This window comes from Chrysochloris asiatica, unplaced genomic scaffold, assembly GCF_000296735.1.
Source record: "Chrysochloris asiatica unplaced genomic scaffold, ChrAsi1.0 scaffold00022, whole genome shotgun sequence".
Taxonomy (NCBI): domain Eukaryota; kingdom Metazoa; phylum Chordata; class Mammalia; order Afrosoricida; family Chrysochloridae; genus Chrysochloris; species Chrysochloris asiatica.
This window is the reverse complement of record NW_006408540.1, coordinates 14,566,555-14,587,298: the sequence shown is the minus strand read 5'-3', so window position 1 is coordinate 14,587,298 and position 20,744 is coordinate 14,566,555. Positions and strand designations below refer to the sequence as shown.

Sequence of the window (20,744 nt, the reverse complement as noted above, 5' to 3'; positions counted from 1 at the left end):
TGCATGCTCAGAGTGGACCTTGTTCTCTTTCAGGTGATATTTTTAGCTGCCATGCAGTTGATAACCCTAAACCCCACTCCGAGCTTGAGATGCTCAGACAGTACGGACCAAATGTGCCTGAGCCAATTCTTCAGAAGCTTGTGGCTGCCTTTGGAGAACTGAGGAGCTTGGCTGACCAGGGGACAATCAACTATCCTTATTCCACTCGAGAAGTCGTCAACATAGTCAAACATTTACAGGTATGTGCTTGGTGTTTGCGAAGAAGCCATCAATCTAGCTTGCTCAGACTGTCATTTACACCAGGACTCTTGGTTTCTATGAACATAGTGATGCAGATGAAGTGTGTGTGATCTAAATGATAAATCTGGGAAGCCAATGAACATCAGCTGTTCAGCCATTAAATTGTCCGTTACCAAGGAGCTAGGACATTTAGTGCAGACTTTGGGTTGTTCGGCTTTTTTGTTTGTTTGTGTGGGTGGCGGTGGTTATGTGCCATGGAGTCGGTTCCAACTCATAGCGACCCTGTACAGGGTTTCCAAGGCTGTAAATCTTTACGGGAGCAGAAAGCCTTATCATTCTCCCTCAGAACAGCTGGTAATTTTAAACTGCTGACTGCGGTTCGCAGCCCGATTCGTAACCACCACACCAATAGAGCTCCTTTTGTGTGGGTAAGTGGGTGGAAAAATGGTAAAACTGTCCTATTCTGTTGTTTGACTTTTTACAACAAGTATATGGGATCCCTGTAAAAAAAAATTTCATTTTGAAAGCAAAAGACTTAAAGATGAAAAGAAAAACAAATAGTATTAACCTGTAAATATTGCAAAGAGGTTTTACAAGATTTTGTAAGTAAGTGGTCAAGAGAATGAAATTCCTTGAGACCATTGTACAATATTTAGCCTGCTTCACTAAAGAAAACAAAACAAAAAAACATATGTAAATTCAACTTCCATAGAAAATAATTATCTCTAATCTAGCAGTCCTTTTCCAATGACTTTTGACCTTTGACCCTTTCCACACCTCCACTCTCCAAGAAAAGTCAATAAAGGACAATAGAAAGCTTGTAAAGCCCTGATAAATACAAGTCATCCAACTCAGATTGCTCTTCCTATAGAAAGTCAAGACAGAGCTGTGACAATTCTGGAGTATAAATTTACCTATTCCTTAGTTCCAGATCCCTGTACTTTTTGAAATTCTTCTTCCCTTCATTTCTTGTTCTTTAACCTTCGTTCATTTATTCACAGGCCTCTCTAAATACTTCTGTGTAGATATTCACATTCTGCTTTACTTATATTGTAAATAAAAACTTTACTTACACTGTAAGTAAAAAAATCACTTAATACTTTCACATTGACCTTTAAAGGCTGGGATTTCAGGGAGCAGTGGCCACTACCAAACCCCGGGGTCTGAGCACTGCTTCAACATTTGAAATAAGGAACGGCTCACCCTCAAATCCGAATATTTACTTAAAAAAGGAAAACAGTATTAAGTCATCTGAGCAAACATTAGAAGAGAAAGATGTATATATTCCTAGTATCTGGTTATCTGACAAGGCCAATAAGTTTCTTCTAAAGCTCAGTTGAGTAGTAGGAAACCTGTCAGTTTTATAAATCTGTTTTTTATCTCATGTGTAATGAGGGAATTCTTCTCTTTTTTTAACACAGAAATTCCCCAATGAAGGTATCTCCAGTGTGGTTAGGAATGTGTTTGACTTTGATTCCTACAACAACGACATGAGAGAGATTTTGACTAGCACTTTACACAAATACGGCATACCTATCGGAGCAAAGCCTACCAGTGTGCAGCTGGCAAAGGAGTAAGGCAAACTCACTGTTGTTGCTAAAGTACTGTAATGAGCATTGTTCTTCTGATTCTGAAATGCTGATAATTCCTATGTACTGCTAGACTCTATTAATTAACAGAGTTGGTGTGGAAACTACCTTTCACAAATAAGCTATTCAATTCTATTTTGCTATTTGCTGGCTGGCTTTCAGTTACATAGCATTGTTTGGTAGGTCTGTGAATTTAGCATTTCAATTATTTTGACTGTGCCCTGAGTAGATGTAATGTAATTAAATAAAGGGAAATATTTGTTTCTTTACAAGTCTCTGTTCTTTTGTTGAATTACTGTGGGTCTCATCATTTCCTAACAAGTGTCAAATCGTTGTGCTAACCTGAGCACTACATACAGGGGTCGTGTGCTTTCAGTTAAGATTTTCTGTCACCCTATTTTTCTCTTTAATAATTTATTAAATTTATTACCCAATTAAATTAGATTTCTCGTTACTTATTTCAACTGGAAGAACAAATGGGTTTAATTTTCACATGGGCCCGTTGCCTCTTTGTATTTTGTTCTCATGGATTAACTCCCCAACCTTAGTTAAGATTCTTGCAAATATATTATTGATGGGAAAAAAAAAAATATCAGTGGAGTGATTGAATCAATACAAATTTACTACTATAACTGGAGAAATCTTTATATATGCATAAATAAATGATAATGCATCTAATGGTATTGTTGTCTATAAAAATAGTCAATATCATAAATTCCTGAAGGATAATAATTACTTTTAAAGTAAATTATTATTCAACTTTAATCTCATATGAGAGGAACTTTCTACTTGTCCTTAGAAAGTTTGTTAACTATAGCTTATTAATTACTTCAGCAGTTAGCTTATGTAGTTTCTGAATATATACATCCTTATTTATTTATTCTTTAAAGTTATTGTAAAAAAAAAAAACTTGTCAGAACATATACCAATAAAGATCAATTATGAAAATATCTTTAATTTCTTAAAGAGAAACAAATATTTCCCTTTTGTTGTAAAAACACAAGATGGAGTTATATTAAAAACGATCATTATTTTGGTTTATGCTATTAAGGAGTGAGTAGATTCTTTTCAAGAATAGTGATTGCTAATGTGTGCATTTTTTTTCTGTATATTACTGTTTTATTGACTAGCTGGTAATCTTTATGGGCATTTTTAAACTAGGCTGATAATTAAATGGGTGTAGCATGTCTTCTAAGAAGTCCTACTTGCACATTGATTAAGAGCATGACTGCTAAGTAAAAGATCAGTGGTTCAAATCCACTGAGGGTAAAAGATTTGACTGTCTGCTTCCATAAGGCTTTTATCTTTGGCAAGTGTATGAGGCAGTTCTACTCTGCCCTGCAGGGTCTCTAGGAGTTGTAACGTTCTAACCAACTCACTTGCAATGTGTTTAGCTTACTTCTAAGTTAGAGATTTCAAGACATTGTCTTTAATAGGAAAATTCCATCAGTGCCCATGGTTTTTATTTCTCTTTTTTAAAAAATGTCACAACAGGGTGGTTTTTTATTACTGTTAACAAACTTATAAAATTGGAGTTCGAACTTCATGGAAGTCAGGCTTGTGATTCAATAACAGCTTTACTTGTACGCAACTTGAAATAAAATTAAAGTGCATATTAGTAGGTAAAAACAGCAATAAGTTTCTGGTAAGTTCAGTTTCTAAATAGAATAGTTTACTCATTATTATCCTCATTTTTAAACTGAAAAATTCCTCCTGGAGTATATTAATTTTTGCCAGGGTGGGTTAATTCCAACTGTAATACTTATTTGTGAGTGGAAGCAAAAATATATTGTACATGGAAACAAGGCGGTTATACTTTTGCCTAAGACGGAACTGGAAACAAGTGGTTTCCATTGGTAGTAGTAGAACCCACTACTTCTAGTTAAAAATATACCTACAGCAGATGTGGAAAAGGAGTGCAGTTTCCCATGAAATAGGAGTGATAGTTGACTAGTTTGCACAATCATTCAAAGCATGATTTACTCCTGTGTAAATTGCAAGGGTTTGGGCAGCTCAAAAGCAGTGATGTCATTCATTGTATTGTCCTTTAGTGAAATCCACAGGTTCCACACCACTCTTTCTGTCCAATTACCAACCTTATATGTAGAAAGGATAACATGGTAAAGTGGGGGAAAAAAGTATGCCTTTGGTTGGGTGTTTGGCCCCCAATTTTTTTTTTTTCCAACAATGACATTTGAAATTCATGAGCACAATTTTACTTTTTTAAGAGTTCACATTTTAACTCAAGTCTTCCTATCTTTGTCTATAGTGTTGTTTAGGTTGTTAGGTGCCATCGAGTCAGTTCCGACTCAGCAACAGAACGTAACACCGCCCAGTCCTCACCATCCTCATAATTGTTACGTTTGAGGCCATTGCTTCTGCCACTGTGTCAATCCATCTCATTGGGGTCTTCCTCTTTTTCAATTTTTTTCTTCAGTTCTTTCAGCTTGAGAAGTGCTGAGTGTGTACTTCACTTTGGGTTTTCTAACTCCACGTCTTTGCACATTTCATTATAATACTTTGTCTTCTTGAGCCACCCTTTGAAATTTTCCAACAATGTTCTGTAGCTATTCGTGTCTCACAATGTTCTGCTATTAATAATGTTTTCATCTCCAGGCATAATTTATGACAGTGTTCTTCAGCTGTTCTTAATTCAGAAGTAATCTGTCTCTCCTTTTTCGTAGTCTGTGTTAGTCTGGAAGTTCATCAGACACCTGTCCACCATGGGTGACCCTGTCAGTATTTAAAATATCAGTGGCATAGCTTCCAGCATCACAGCAACACACAAACCACCACAATACAACAAACTGATATATAAGTGGCAGTTGCCCTCAGAAGACATGAAGACATAAGCCTGCCCACAAAAAGTTCACAGTTTACTCTTGGTCATGTGATTTTCGATGTTACTTAACTAAAGAGGGCATTTTATTATAATTAAGATAACCCTGCAGTTGAGCATCCCAAACAGGACATGTTTGAGAATGAAAGGGAGAACTTTTAACGATAACTGACAAGATATAAACTAAGACTGTTCTAGGCAAACCAGACTCCATGGCACCATCATTATTAATGCTCAGTAAGGACCTTTCCTACTCTAACATCCTTTGTATTTTACATATAACCTTAACATTCCTCTCATCGGCAAAACAAAACCAAATTAAAACAAGAAACAAATAATACTAGCCCTTGCCTTTTCCTCCTGGAGCAATACACGGTCAATTGTAATCTTGGGGACCCTGTGGACCCGAAGTTTATGCACTCACACTTATGGCTTGACTTTGACTCGTAGTTTCTAGACCTTTTATTAGCCCTAGTACTTCTAGGCTGCCCCTGCTCACCTCTGTGGATACCGTGTCAGTGGGGAAGAGCAACACTGGATTGCAGGTAGACGGATAAAATGGTTTAAATTGCTGTTAATATACCTGAATGTAGAGTTCTTGCTACAACAGTCTGTATTCTTGTTCTTGAAAGCAACCATAGTGCTTATTGGATGAAAGCAAAATGACAATGAATCTGGGACAAGATGCTCATACACTTAAGATGGGAATGAAAAAATAATTGGCCACCCACTCCGTCTAGCTAAAAAAAAGAAACAAGGCAGATACAAATGTACTAGAAGGGACATTTTCACGTGGGGCAAAGATGGTTCCAGGCCAGTGTTAGTACAGTCATCTGCAGCATCTTTTCCTTCAACTGAAGTTAGAATACATGTTGGTTGTGCAGTGTTTTTTAGTGACATTCCCAAAGAAAGCTGCTATCACTTTCCCTTGTGTTCAGAGCAGCCTGATGTTCGCCTCTATCTCATATATCTCGGCACCTTTTAATAAGGACCAGTGGTATCATGAGGTGAGGTGACTGGACTAATCTAGTAACCCTTTGCTAAATCTGATTGTTTTCAACTGAGTCTTACTGTGTGGTTTTTTTACTTTGCTGTATCCTGCTACGATGAAGCTCTTCTTCCTGACCTACAAATGAATTCCCCAATCTTAGGACTGGGTGAGAAGTGGCTAACTAGACCCCTTCCTGGGAGCACTGATTGAGCCCCTTTTAAATTCCTAATACACAGGGGAAAGGGTGTGCCAAAGAGATCATGAACATAACCACAGAAGGAGACGCAATGGGAGAAATGAAATTATATTTTAAAATATAAATATCCTGTTTTATATGGAATTTGACACATTATTAATTCTGTGACATTTGTCTGATAGAGAAACAACTGCCAAAACAACTGATGTTGTGTGTGTATTGTGCGCACACACACTGGTCTCATATTGTAGGCAGAGAAGAGGGCTTGACTTACGATCTGACATTCTTACAGAAAAATGGGCTCATGACTTTCCAGTACCATTGGTAGGAAAAGATATAGTAACAGAGTTTGAAGCAAGCACCCAATGAAAGGCATATTGCTTATTTGCCGTAGTTAAACGGAAATAGCTAACTGTAGATACAAATTTCAAAGCAAAGTTTGCTTCTTCTGCCTAGAGAACTTTGAACCTTTTTATAAATTTAGGAACAAATATGCTGCCAACACTTTAGCACTTCCAAATTAAAAAGTGCGTTTCAGGATAATTTATGAACTCTGTCATGCTGTAGAAACATTGGTTTGTTAAGGAAGGGAAAAAATCATTTTCTTTTTCTGTGCCTCCATTTGAAGTGCCATTGATGATTTTATTAACATTTGTATGCCACTGTCTACTTGACTATTCTGGAAGGTTAGAGAATTATCATTCCATAGATCTATATTGGAATGAAATAGTCTCCCCCTAAATATAGTTGTTATTGTTGTTAAGTGCTGTTGAGTTGGTTCTGACTCATAGCAACCCTGTATTGGGTTTCAGAGGAGTGGCTGGCAAGCTTCAACTGCTGACCTTATAGCTCAAACCAACCTTAGAGTCCAGCGTCTTAACCTGAGGCGCCTCGCCAGGATTCCTCAATTTCTTCATCATAGTATGCCACCATAGCATTACTATCATAGGTTTGTTCTAGAGATTATCTAAATTCTTGCAGTTTTACTTAGAAATGTACTTGGCACATAGTTAAACATCTATAATGGTTTCTGTTACAATCACCATCATTATTAAATATAGTATTGTAACATAACTGTTCAGGGTTAGCTTAGCAGGGGCAAAGGTGGAATATATAGTATTAATTCCAATTTTAAGATTAATATAAGCTGAGTAAGAAGCAGAAAACAGGCAATTTTTGAATCAGAGTTGATCTTAAGATACTAGAGGTTGCCAGTGATATTGATTTAAGAAGGCATGAGGAGTTTTCATAACAACTGGGAAGCAGTGATTGAATGTGATGTCATATACTACACAAATATCTTATTCTTCAGCGAGTTGTGATAGGTTCAGAATCTTGGGTTTTAGTTATTTTTCACTATGAAAAGTGAATAAAAGTGCCAATTAAAATGGAACTTTTCCACAGCAGAGATAATTTTAGTGACATCATTACAAACATAATGTTACCAACCATCCCTCCCACAGTATTCTCTATTTCCCATCTGAGTTTAATAATTCATTTCAATGGCCATGGAGAACTCAGACACCATACTTACAGTTATGAGACTTATTAGGGAAGTTAACAAGTTACAACTGAGGGTCAGAAATGCTCAGGACACAGATCTCCCTCAGCCTTGCCCACAGGTAGACCCTTGGCCCCCGTTCCCTGGCTGCTGATAAATGCACACAGGGCATACCATTCCACCATAAGCCTCAGCCTGAAACCACTTGGTTCTAGCATGATGGGTTAGTGAACCTAACTCCCACAATTAAGTGTCTGGAGGCACCCCACTCTGCAAGCAAGCATCTGCTCAAAGTCATCCAGCTTTACTGCTGTGTGGACTGGGAAGCTGTCATGCTCCTTCACGCTCTGACACATGTCGCTGCTCTTGTTGCTCATCTACACTGCTCCGGTGTCACAGCTTACTGTCCCTGGGTGGAGGGCTCTCTGGGTCCAAAGGATGCGCTCCACTCCTGGCTCTTTTTTTTTTTTTTTTTTGGATGGTAGTCAGATCTTCCCTTCCTGCTTCTGAGATGGTTCATACTATACATGTTAGAGCTCTTGAGTTTTTACAATCACAATTAATTCTGTTAATCATTCAGAACTGAATCATGTAATCCTATTAGCATCTTCTACATTCTCTTACTCAGACCCAACAGGGAAAAAGCATTGTTTGTTGGGAGTTGAAAAGACTATGGTTCCAAGGTACATTATACAATTCCTTACACTGTACTAATTAAGCTTGCCCTTTCTGTGACATAATGGAAGATCACAAGGCAATTCATTTCGAAAAGCAAAAGTCCTACAAAAATGCCTATGGTTATTATTATCTTTTTGTGATTGTTGTTAGTTGGCATCAAGTTGGTTCAGACTCACAACCACCCTGTGCACAACAGAATAAAACTCTGCCTGGTCCTTCACCATCCTCACAATTGTTAGGTTTGAGCCCATTGTTGCTGCCACTGGCTCAATCCATCTAGTTTGAGGTCTTCTTCCTTTTTGCTGACCCCCCATTTTTCCAAGTATGATGTCCTTCTCCAACGAGTAGCCCTTCTTGATAATATGCCCGGGGTACAAGAGACAAAGTCTCACCACCCTTGCTTCTAAGGAGCATACTGGTTATATATATTCCAAGATGGAGCTCTTTGTTCTTCAGACAGTCCGTGGTACTTCTAAGAATGTTTGCCAACACCATAATTCAAATGCATTGATTCTTATATATCTTTCTTATTCATTGTCCAACTTTCACGTGCATTTGAAGTGACTGAAAATACCACGGCTTGGGTCAGGCACACCTTAGTCCTCAAATTGACATCTTTGCTCTTGAACACTTTAAAGAGATCTTTTGTAGCAGATTTGCCTAATGCAATACATTGTTTGAGTCCTTAACTGCTGCTTCCATGATCTTTGATTCAAAATGGCCAATACCAGTCCATTTCAGCTTCCTAATGACTAGGATATCAATCTTTATGTGTTCCATTTTATTGTGAGATATTTGAAGTTGATTCTTCTCAGCAAATAAAGGTACTGAAAACTTAACTCCATCTACATCATTAAGGTCAACTGGACTTTAGTGTGGCAGCTCTTCTCTGGTCATATTTTGAGAGACTCATCTTCCAACACTTTATCTGACAATATTCTGGTGCAATTTATAAGGTTTTCAGTGGCTAACCCTTCAGAAGCAGTCCACCCCTCCTTCTGTCTAGCAAAAAGGATAAAAAATAATCCACCCATAGTCTCACCACCCAGTGATAACTGTTGTTAAGTCCTTTCAAACTTTCTCTTTTGATTGTACTATTGTCTTTCCATTGTTTTTTCTTCTCTGGGTTTTCTTTTCTGATAAGAGACATGTCTGCAAAGCATGTATGTAGTTGTTGTTAAGTGCCGTCAAGTCAATTCCGAACCATAGCAACCCTGTGTAGGGTTTCCAAGGAGCAGCTGGTGAGCTTGAACCACTGACCTTGCACTTCAAATGACTTTGCAGTCTGATGCATTAGCCCACAGCGCCACACCAAGACTCCAAAACATGTATGTTAATTCATGTCGAGTCAGTTCCAACCCATAGCGACCCTGTACAGGGTTTCCGAGGCTGTAAATCTTTACGGGAGCAGAAAGCCTCATCTTTCTCCCGTGGAGTGGCTGGTAGTTTCAAACTGCTGACCTTAAGGTTCGCAGCCCAATTCGTAACCACTACGCTACCAGAGCTAAAATCACTTTATTCCTAAGCTTCTTTGTTAAAAAGTAATTTATCTATAATGAGTCCTATTTAAGCATGCAGGACACTTCTCTCCCAGTCCCACTTTTCCCTTCATTCCCCTACTTCTTGCAATTGTGTTGATGTTGTTGTTAAGTGCCATCAAGTTGGTTCTGACTCACAGTGACCCTGGATAGGGTTTCTGAGGAGTGATTTATGATTCTGAATGGCTGACCTTTGAGTTCAAACCGACCTTGCAGTCCTGTGCTTATTCCACAGTGCCGCAATAGGACATTTATCCTAAACATAAGGAGCAGATACATAAAATATACACACTGTGCTCTTTTACCAAAGGAAAACATTATTATGATACTGTTGGCCTTGATGACTTTTCTAATGTCAAGGTCCCTTTCAGGCTGCATATCTAAAAATGACCATTGTTAAGTGCCACCAAGTCAGTTCTGATCCTGTGTAGGGTTTCCAAGGTCTTAAGTCTTTTCAGGAACAGAAAGCCTCATCTTAATGACCTCTGTGTATTATTTGTTGGGACCTTTGCCACCACTAAGTAAAACATAAATACACTTCAATGCGGACTCTGAGGATTTTACTGAAATCAATCAACAAGGCACAAATTTTCAATATTCTGTGGCGTTTTAACACAGTACCAGTCAGTCTATAAATTGGGAGTCATAAAAATACCAGGTGAGTATAAATGAGAGAATCTTTGTGGTGCCTTCATTAAAGGCACTTAGCTGCTAACCAAAAGGTCAGTGGTTCAAATCCACTAGCTGTTCTTCAGGAAACAAATGTGGCACTATGCAGGGACATATTTAACATTTAGTGAGTCTTTGTAGGGTAAGCACTCGACCTTAAGTTGGTTTGAACTGCAAGGTCAGTGGTTCAAACTCACCAGCCATTCCTCAGCAACCTTATGGGTTGAAACCGACTCAATGACAATTAACAAACATTATGAAACACTAGGTTTCACTCACTGCCACCAAGTCAGTTCTAACTTACAGTGACCCTGTAAATCTTCATGGTAACCCACTTGCTACCAGGGTCCCTTAAACACTAGTCTATTGTTGTTGTTAAGTGTTGTTAAGTCAGTGTCGACTCATAGATACCCTGTATAGGATTTCCAAGGAGTGACTGATGAGTTTAACTGTCGATCTTGTGGCTCAAATTGACCTTTCAGTCCAGTGCTTTATCCCACAATGCCACATCAGGATTCCAAACACTAAATATGAAAGGTGAGAAAGACGCCATATATGCTTTCAAGGATATCAAAATTAATTGGGAAAGCAGTCAAGGAAAGAATGACAGAGAACAAGATTCATATATTAGAGCCACAGGGGAGGAGCAGAGAGAAAAGGGGGAGAAAAACGAATGGAGACTGAAATGAGAAAGATTTAGACAGCAACCTCAATGGATTCTGAATGCTAGGAATGCAAATGAACAGATGAGATTCTTACCCTCAAGCAGTTAACAACTTAGTAAGGAAAACTCATGTGAGTTTGAATGGACTTGAAGGCACTGAGTTATAATTAGATTAGTAAGGAAAACATGTAAAACCATCAACGTCAATCAATAGTCAGTTACATCCAAAATGGTACATCTACAGTAGAGTTTCTCATCCTGTGAGTGTGTGTGTGTGTGTGTGTGTGTGTGTGTGTGTGTGTGGTGGCGTTGGTAGTGGCGGAGGAGAGGGGGGGAATTGCTGGAAACATTTTGAAGAGTTTCAGGTCCTGTCATCCTTGTTGTCATTTAGGTTCCAACTCATAGTGACCTTATATGCACAACAGAACAAAACATCACCTGGTCGTCCTGGCTCCTCCTCACGATTGTTATGTTTGAGCTCGTTGTTGTAGCTACTGTGTCAATCATAGTGTATATGATCAGAAAAGGAAGGACTAAAGAGTAGGAAATACTAAGGTGGGGTTGGTAAAGCAGGTGTCAGAGAAGGAGAGGATGTTTTCTTCTTGAACCTGGAAGAACGATGAAGAACAGAAAACTGCACACTGATTGTTTGATGAAGAGGAAGAAAGCCAGAGACGCATGGGGCGAGCTGGCAATCTGCTTTGGCACAGAGCTGGCAATCTGCTTTGGCAATCTGCTTTGGGCATCTGTACTGAGATGACACAAGGTCATCCTGGACATTGGAGAGCACATTTGAGAAGTACCAGCCAAGAGTAGCAACGTCCCTCAACCCTTCCCATTTCCTGCCTCCAAATCCCTCTGCATTTCTGGACTCCCCCTGCAGGACCTACATGGCAGAGGTCCACAAGTCTAACACATAAAGTAAAAACTGTAGCAGTTTAATATAGAACCAGACACAGGAAGAGAAAACACTTACCATAATGTACAGATTATTGGCATGCAAACAAAGTTAATTGCCAGCAACATGTGAGACTTCAGAAAAGGAAGAATCTGAAGTTTCCAGTACACAAAGAAGAAGAATGATTCATAGTGGCGTTGTTACATGCCGTTGAGTCAGATTTTGATTCGTAGGCACCCTATAGGACAGAATAGAACTGCTCCATAATGTTCCCAAGGCTGTAATCTGTATGGTTGGTTGGTGATGTGCCGTGGAGTCGGTTCCGACTTACAGTGACCTTGTACAGGGTTTCTGAGGCTGTAAATCTTTATGGGAGCAGAAAGCCTCATCTTTCTCCTGCGGAGCAGCAACTGGTAGTTTCAAACTGCTGACCTTAAGGTTCAGAGCCCGATTCATAACCACTACATAATCTTTATGGTGGTGTGGTGGTGGTTATGTGCCATGGAATTGAAACCAACTCATGGAGACCCTGTACAGGGTTTCAAGGCTGTAATTCTTTATAGGAATAGAAAGCCTCATCTTTCTCCCACAGAACAGCTGGTAGTTTCCAACTGCTGACCTAAAAGTTCACAGCCCGATTCATAATTACTATGCTACCAGAGCTCCTTACATAATCTTTATAGAAGCAGATTAATCATCAGGTCTTTTCTCTTGCAGAGCAGCTGGGTGGGTTTGAATCTCAACCTTTCAGTGAACAGCTGAGTACTTAACCTGTCAGAAGTTCAAACCTCTAACAGAATGCAGTAGTACTAATTGAAAGTCTTTAAAGGGGCATTTGTATTTTAGTATGCTGACTTTTTATTTTAATAAAACTCTTTATAATAGCTTTCACAGCTTTGCTTCTGACCTTGTGCTCCCTAAAACTTTCATTTTTTATCAGGTCTTAAAACTGTAAATTATTCTGAACTCGATTCTAAGAATTTTAGATGTGAAAAATTACATGGAAACCCAGAAGAGCAGGAAATTCATTCTGGTCTGAAAGGAATCTAGAAGAGGAAGGCCAGGGAGGTGACATTTGGATTGGGCATTACACATGAGAAAGATATCACTAAGGTGTCAATGATAGAACAAATTCTAGGCCAAATAGCAGTTCCAGGTGTCCAAGACATAGAGAGTAAAAGGATGAGGTGGGCATGGAAGCTGGAAATACTGGCCAGGGCTGTTCTCTGAAAAACTCCAGTGAACTCATTGGACACTTGGACTTAATTTTTGCCAGAAGTTTGATTTAAAACATTAGGAGTGAACGAGGCCTGCTGAAATTAGAGTTCTTCTTTTCCTTCTCAAAGATGGTAGTAATTGGTGAATTTTTGAGACTCTTAAACTACCCTGAAGTGTTCCCATTATTCCCGTGAAAATTCGTAGTTCTTGTGGGAAGGAAATGTTTTAGGAATTGTTGATAATAGGTATGTCAACAACTTCCAATTGCATAATGCCCCCAGAAAGATTCAAATCTTTTTCATGTGTTTCCTTCAGACTCCAGAAATAGTATTGGCAAACATTTAGAGAAGGCAGAAATTTGCCAGAACACACTATTCAAAACCTCAGCTCACCTCTTTATGGAAACAATCTTAAACAAATCTCTTGCATATCCAGACTCTATACAACTTGACTTTGGTGTCCATATGAATCATGGTAGGAATTGTATGTGTATTTAGAGGCAGTGGTGACCCCACCAAAACTTCTTTTTCTTTTCTTTAACTTGTTCAAATTCTATAATTTGATCGAAGTCTGAATTTAATAATCACCTTTCTTTTAGTTAAAATTTTTATCCCCAGATTTTTATTACTACTTCCACAAGGTATTAAGAAACATCACAACATATTAGTGGGAATACTTCATTGTTTTAAAAAATGTAAATTCATGAAAGACATTGAAGATAAAAAGTAGTGCTATTTATAGATCTTGAGTTCATCTTCCTCCCCCTTAAAATCAAATCCAGACATCAGTGCACCTAGGATTTTAACAAAGTTAAATTTAAAAAGTGACAGGACCTTAAAAACGTGGACAATATCATTGTTATTTCAATGTTTGTTGTTGTGAAGTGCCGTTGAGTCGGTTCTGACCCATAGTGACCCTGTACAGGGTTTCCAAGGAGCAGCTGGTGAGCTTGAACTGCCGACCTTGCAGTTCAAATGGCTTTGCAGTCTGGCACATTAACCCACAGCACCACATCAGGACTCCTACTTCAATGGAGTCAAGTGTAAAGACTTAATCCTGATCAGTGTTGGACGCTGGATTTCCATAGCATCTAATAATATTATTCCCCAAAATGTTTGTTGTTGCTGTTAAGTGCCGTCGAGCTGGTTCTGACCCACAGCCGGTTCTGACCCTCTATAAGATTTCCGAGGAGCGGTTGGTGAGCTTGAACTGCTGATCTTGTGGTTCATACTGACTTTGCAGTCCAGTGCATTAACCCACGGTGCTACACCAGAACTCCAAATACTATTTATTATATTTCAAAATCCAGAGCTTGCTGGAGCACCAAAATATAATGCTTCATCTTCTTGCTTTCTCTTTTCCCTGACTACTGACTTAATCAAGGGGGAGAGTTGGCAATGGTGAAATTTTTCCACAGCTCATGGAGAGGGCTTGTTTGTGGAAAGTAAATGAGGTGCTTTAATTTACCTCAGTTGGTCATCTGGAACCCACAGTAAAAGTCTAGAAACAATACCTCTTGTTACCAAGAAGCAGTTTGAAGTCAGTTTATGCAATTCCAGAGCACTCTGCCTATGTGACTCCCAGTGATAGTTGTTATTGTCAACAGCATCGTATTCTGTGGTTCCAGAACAGATTCTATACGGAATACCTAAAGGTCCTTTCAATACCATGCCTGCCAAACTGCCAGTCCTATTTTTAGATAACAAGAAGCCTGTAATTTCCTTGACTATTATTTAGAATGAGTTGGCAAGTTCAAACCATGTTTTAGGCCTATCCCTAGAATTCTCAGTAAAGACTAGAGGTTGAGCAAAATTACTTTTTTTTTAATGGAGAATTCTTTTTTTTTTTTTTTTAATATCTATATGCTATTTTTGTTAGATTATAAAAAGAAATATATTAGACCCAATATTTCAGCTAGGTATCAACTAAGGATAATGTCTGTTAAGCAGTTCTCCTAAAATTTGTTTTTGAGATGTGAAACTCTAATTCTGTTGTCTTAAAAAAGCCAGTTTGCAATGTACTTAGTGCTACTCAGTATATCCTTTAAGGAAGTATGTCTGTGTATCAAGGCACCTAGTCTACTGGTCACAGTGGAGTTAAGTGTCATCAAGTCAGTTCTAACTCGTAGTGACCCTGTACAGGGTTTCCAAGGAGCAACTGGTGGGTTTGAACCACCAACCTTGTGGTTTGCAGTCCAGTGCTGATCCTATAGTGCTACACCAGGAGTCCGATTCTATTGGTAGGTATAGATATTTTCATCTCTATTAATACCCCAGAGTTCCAAGATAATGCAAGACCATTGAACCTACTACTGACTACTAAGGAGCCTTGGTAGCGTAGTGGATTATGAGCGAGGCTGCTATCTGCAAGGTCAGTAGGACAAATCTACCAGTCAATCCACAAGAGAATGATGAGGCTTTCTGCTCCTATAAAGATTCACAGCCTCAGAAACCCTATGCAGGGTCACTGTTAGTCAAATTGACTCAGTAGCACACAACCACGACTGTATAGGTATGCATCATTTCATATCCATATGATATCTTCTGTGAAATAGGACGTTATGTGATTTGGACATTGTGCAAACATTTTATTATACACAGGCAGTTCCAGTACAATCATAGTTAAATCCTTATAAAACCTGTTATATTAACACCTATGGGATCCTGCCAGACAAAATCCAAAAGCTGTATATACTGGATACAGAAACCAGCCTTGCTGGGTGCGTGACTGGACCCAATAGGGGCTGTACCAGCAGCCAGATTAGGACTTTGTCTGAGAGTACGGGAGTAAGAGGTGCAGAGGGGGCCTGCAAGGTGGGAACAGCATGCTGAGAAGTTGCCATGGAAACCAGGTGTGCAGGTGCTGGGAGCTGGGTTGGCAGTGATGGCCCTGGCTGCATCCTGTTGGTGTGGCCACAACCTGATCATGTACAGGCACCATGCTGTCACCCAGAGCCAGGAATTAAGAGCACCCCAGGCCTGGTCAGTGCCACCAGCACCCACGGTAGGAGCCAGAGAAGGATCAGTGGCAGGTGCTGCATTGGGAGTGAAAGGTTGGATGGCAGCTGGGCTGAGGAGTGCTGAAGGAGGAGGGAAAGGAAGCTCTGTGGGGATTTGGGTGCACCCTGGAAACCCTGGTTTGGACTCATGGCGACCCTCTACACAACAGAGGGAACTGCCTGGTCCTGTGCCTTCCTCACAACTGTTCTGTTGGAGCCCAGAGTTGCTGTCACTGTGCCATTCCAGCTTGTTGCGGGTCTTCCTCTTTTTTGCTAACCCTCCACGTTTCCAAGCATGATGTCTTTCTCCAGGGACTGATCCCTCCTGACAACATGTCTGAAGAACTAAAGATGAAGTCTCACCATTCTCTCTTCTTAGGAGCATTCTGGCTGTACTTCCTCCAACACAGATTGGTGTGTTGGCAGTCCATGATACTTTTAATAGTTTTTGCCAGTACCATAATTCAGATGCATCTGTGGTCTTCCTTAGAGTCTTGGTGTGATGCTGTGGGTTAATGCACTGGACTGTGAAGTCAGTTTGAACCACAAGGTCAATGGTTCAAGCTTACCAGCTGCTCCTCAGAAACCCTACACAGGGTCGCTGTGGGTCAGAACCAACTTGATGGCACTTAACAACAACAACAACATGGTCTTCCTTATCTATTGGTGAAGTTTCACATGACTTGGGCCAGGCACCTCAGTTTTCAAAGTGATGTCTTTTCTCCTTAATATTTTAAAGAGGTATTTTGCATCAAATTTTGTCTAATGCAATAATACATCATTTAATTTCTTGATTGCTGCTTCCATGAGCGTTGACTATGGATACCAACAAAATGAAATCTCTGACCATTTCAAACTTTTGTCCATTTTTCATGATGTTATTCATTGGTCCAGTTGTGAGGATTTTATTTGTTCTTTACACTGAGATGCAAGCCGTACTGAAGGCTGTGGTCTTTGATCTTCATCACTAGATATTTCAAGTCCTTTTAACTTCCAGCAAGCAAGGTTATATCAACTGCTTATCTCAGGTTGTTCATAGTCTTCCTCCAATCCTGAATCCACGTTCTTCTTCATATAGTCTACCTTCTCAGATTATTTGCTCAGTATACAGATTGAATAAATATGATAAAAGTAAGCAACCCTACCTCATACAATTCCTGATTTTAAACCTTTCAGTATCCTCTTGTTCTGTTCTAATGACTGACTGCCTCTTGGTCTATGTAGAGGTTCCTCAGGAGCACAGTTAAGTATTCTGGAATACCCATTCTTTGCACTGTTATCCATAGATTGTCATGATCCACACAGTCAAACGCCTTTACATAGTCCATAAAACACAAGTACACATCTTTCTGGTATTTTCTGTTTTCCTCCAAGATCCATCTGCAGCAATGATATCCTTCATTCAACATCCTTTTCTGAATCCAACTTGAATTTCTGGCAGCTTCCTGTGGATGCACTGCTGTAACCGGTATGGAATTTTCTTCAGCAAAATTTTACTTGCATGTGATATTGATGATATTGTTCCACGATTTGCAGTCTGTTGGGTCACTTCTCTTTGGATTGGCACAAATATGGATCTCTTCCAATCAGTTGACCAGGTAGCTGTCTTCCAAATTTCTTAACATAGATGAGTGAATGCCTCCAGTACTGCCTCGGTTAGCTGAAAGATTTCAGTTTGTTTCTGTAAGTTCCTGGAGGCTTGTTGTTCCCCAGTGTCTTCAGTTCAGTTTGGACTTCTTTCTTCAATAGCATTAGCTCTTGATCACATGCTTCCTCTTGAAATGATAGAACATCACCCAGTTCTTTTGGGTACAGTTACTCTGTGTATTCCTTCCAACTGCTTTTGATGCTTTCTGTGTCATTCAATATTTTGCCCATAGAATCCTTCAGGCTTGAAATTTTTCTTCACTTCTTTCATCTTGATAAGTGCTGAGTGTGTTCTTCCCTTTGGGTTTTCTAACTCCAGGTCTTTGCACATTTCATTATAATGCTTTGCTTTGCCTTCAAGAGCTGCCTTTTGAAACCATTTGTTGTTGATGTTGTTAAGCGCCATTGAGTCCATTGTAACTAATAGTGACTCTATAGAGTTTCCAAGGAGTTGTTAGTGGGTTTGAACCCACAACCTTGTGGTTAGCAGTCCAGTGCTTATTCTGCAGCACCACACCAGCACTATACTAGAGGGAAAGTATAAACAAAATGAGAGCTGCTTTCCCTTTAAAACATAAAAACAAACAAAAACACCCATGTGGATCATGGTTATATATGCAGTTAGATGTTTCCTGAACTGACATTAATGAGGCATATCAGCATCTTCTTGTTTCATCTGGAGGAGCGAGCACAAGAAGAGTAAGTGCCTGGACTCAGACCCTGTTTCCTATAAAAAGATGGAATAAAGTGGGTGACCAATGAGTATAATTGTCCAGAGAGTTAAAATGTACTTTTTTTTTTTTTTTAAGTTTTTATTTTGAATTATGTGTTAGTTTATATGGGTGAACATTATCTTTACATTCATCCTATCATATTTTGTTTCATGGCAATGATCACAATCCCCTGCATGCATCATCAAACAACCAAAGGGTACACCCCACATGCCTGCTCCCTGATCGCCAGCACACAGCCCGTCTCTCTTACTGAGTCCAGAGTCCCCAGCCGCTCCTTCTGTCCATGCCATTGTCTCTGCCTCCATCCCCAGTGTCACTGCCTCCCCTGACAGGGTCTTGCACTTCGCTTTTCTCCCTTGATGGTTCCAGGGATCTCTGCTCCTGGACTGCAAAATCAGCCACTCCCCTCTTTTTGTAATCAAACATTTACATTTACCTTTCAGACACTCACTGTCAGACCTGATAGCAATCATTCCCTATTGAGCCACAGGAGTCCTTTCCCCCTCACCTTTTATTAACCCCATCCAGACAGGTTGGAAACAATTCAGTGGAGATTCTACCTCTCCCTAAATTCTGTGGAATTAGGTTCCCTATTGAAAGCTTGTAACACAGTCACTTCTTGCCTTTGTTGTCCCCTCATTTTGGGTAGCCAATGTCTTAGTTACCCCTCCCTGTGAACCCTGTGTACCAAGGGGATGGGAATAGAGATTTGTCTGCTCCTTTGTCATACTGTATCCATAAGCATAGGTCAAGTTCATCTACTTGTAATGGGTTGTTCTTTCTTTTTTAATTTCTTTTTTTGTTGTTGTTCTTCTTCTGTCTTCCTCTAGTCGTGTTCTGATCATCCAGCCATTGATGCCAGGTCAAATGGGTACTATCTGCAAGTGTGGGTGTTCTTGTGTATCTCCCCTCATTTCATATTAGCTGGCTGCTTCACACTCCATTCTAGTCTTCTGGGGCCATGTCCCTGCCCCTGGGCCCAGGAATCCCCAGGTCTCCTCATACTGCTGGTTAACCAGGTCTCAATCCAGGTTAACAGGAGTCTATAGAATGTGGTTGGACTTAGTTCACAACTTCATTGCTGTTTTTCCCCCATTTCCCCTTACCGGTGACCAATGTGATCTACAGCAAGACCATGTGCCTGCTAGTGTATTCCAATTGAGTTTCAATCTTGGAAGGGGGTTTGCCTTAAGGAGATCTGATCACTTGCCTTGATGGTTCCCTGGGGAACAACTTACTTGTTCTTGTAGTCGTCAATTGGACTGCTGCTATTGTTTTTTATTTTTCCTGCTGGTCTTTCTTTCAAGAAGTTATCTTCTGCTCTTCTAACTACTCTAGACTGGTCTGCTTGTCCTTTCAAGTGGAAATTTCCCACCTTAGTAAATTCTGGATGGGGATCAGGATTCCACCTATGGTCTTGTGCAATGCAAAGGCTCCACAGGAAGCCTCCTTCACTGGACAACTTCTAGCCCCATTTTAGGTATTCCAATCAGTTATAGGCTGAAGATGGATTTACAAAGCTTTCTCTGGTGATGATTCGGGCTATTCCTCTCTCCCCGCTTCAAGTGTCTATTTTACAATAGTAGGCAAAGGAAACCAAGATTCAAAAGAAAGCCAAGCCTCTTAACATCATTTCCTCACTTTTACCCATTCACACCATGCCTCAATCTTTGTATCCACGAGCCCTGTTTTTCCATGGTTGTGCTTACATTGTTATTTACCTCTGTCTTATTTAGCCCACGTAAATCTGCCCCCCCACCAGCATCCTGTGTCTATTCCCTACCTTGTGCTCTACCCTCCCCTCCCTCCCTTCACCCCACCCCATACACCCGGTAACCAACAAAAATAAATAAATAAAATAAATTTAAAAAAAAATTTTTTTTTTTCTTCCCCCTTTCAGTGTGGGTACTTTTTTTTAGTCTTTTACAGTAATGATCCTATGCCGTATTTCTCCTTTTGTGACTAACTGATTTCACTCAGTTTAATGTCCTCAAGGCTCATGCATGTTATGCGGTGGCTTGTTGCTTCCTTGCTATTCTTCAGGGTAGCATAATATTCCATTGTGTGTATGTACTAAAATTTGTTTATCCATTCTTCCATTGATGGCACCTTGGACTTCCTCCCTAAGTATCATTGGCTCTTGATCATATGCTACCTCTTGAAATGGTTGAAGATTAACCATTTCCTTTTGGTACAGTGACTCTTGTGTATTCCTTCCATCTTCTCTTGATGCATTCTGCATCATTCAATAATTTGCCCAGAGAATCTTTCAATAACGAAAGTCGAAGCTTGAATTTTTTCTTCAGTTCACTCAGCTTGAGAAATGCTGAGTGTGTTCTTCCTT

At 39.8% G+C, this 20,744-nt stretch overlaps 1 protein-coding gene across 1 annotated transcript in view; it reads left to right on the top strand.

The window, feature by feature from the left end:
• The window catches only part of VWA8 (von Willebrand factor A domain containing 8), a 518,389-nt gene that overhangs the window by 328,840 nt on the left and 168,805 nt on the right, over nucleotides 1-20,744 (top strand). The window contains exons 25-26 of the mRNA XM_006837608.1: nucleotides 34-239; nucleotides 1,662-1,813. Coding sequence (XP_006837671.1) covers nucleotides 34-239; nucleotides 1,662-1,813 — 358 coding nt within the window. The remainder of the gene's footprint in view (nucleotides 1-33; nucleotides 240-1,661; nucleotides 1,814-20,744) is intronic.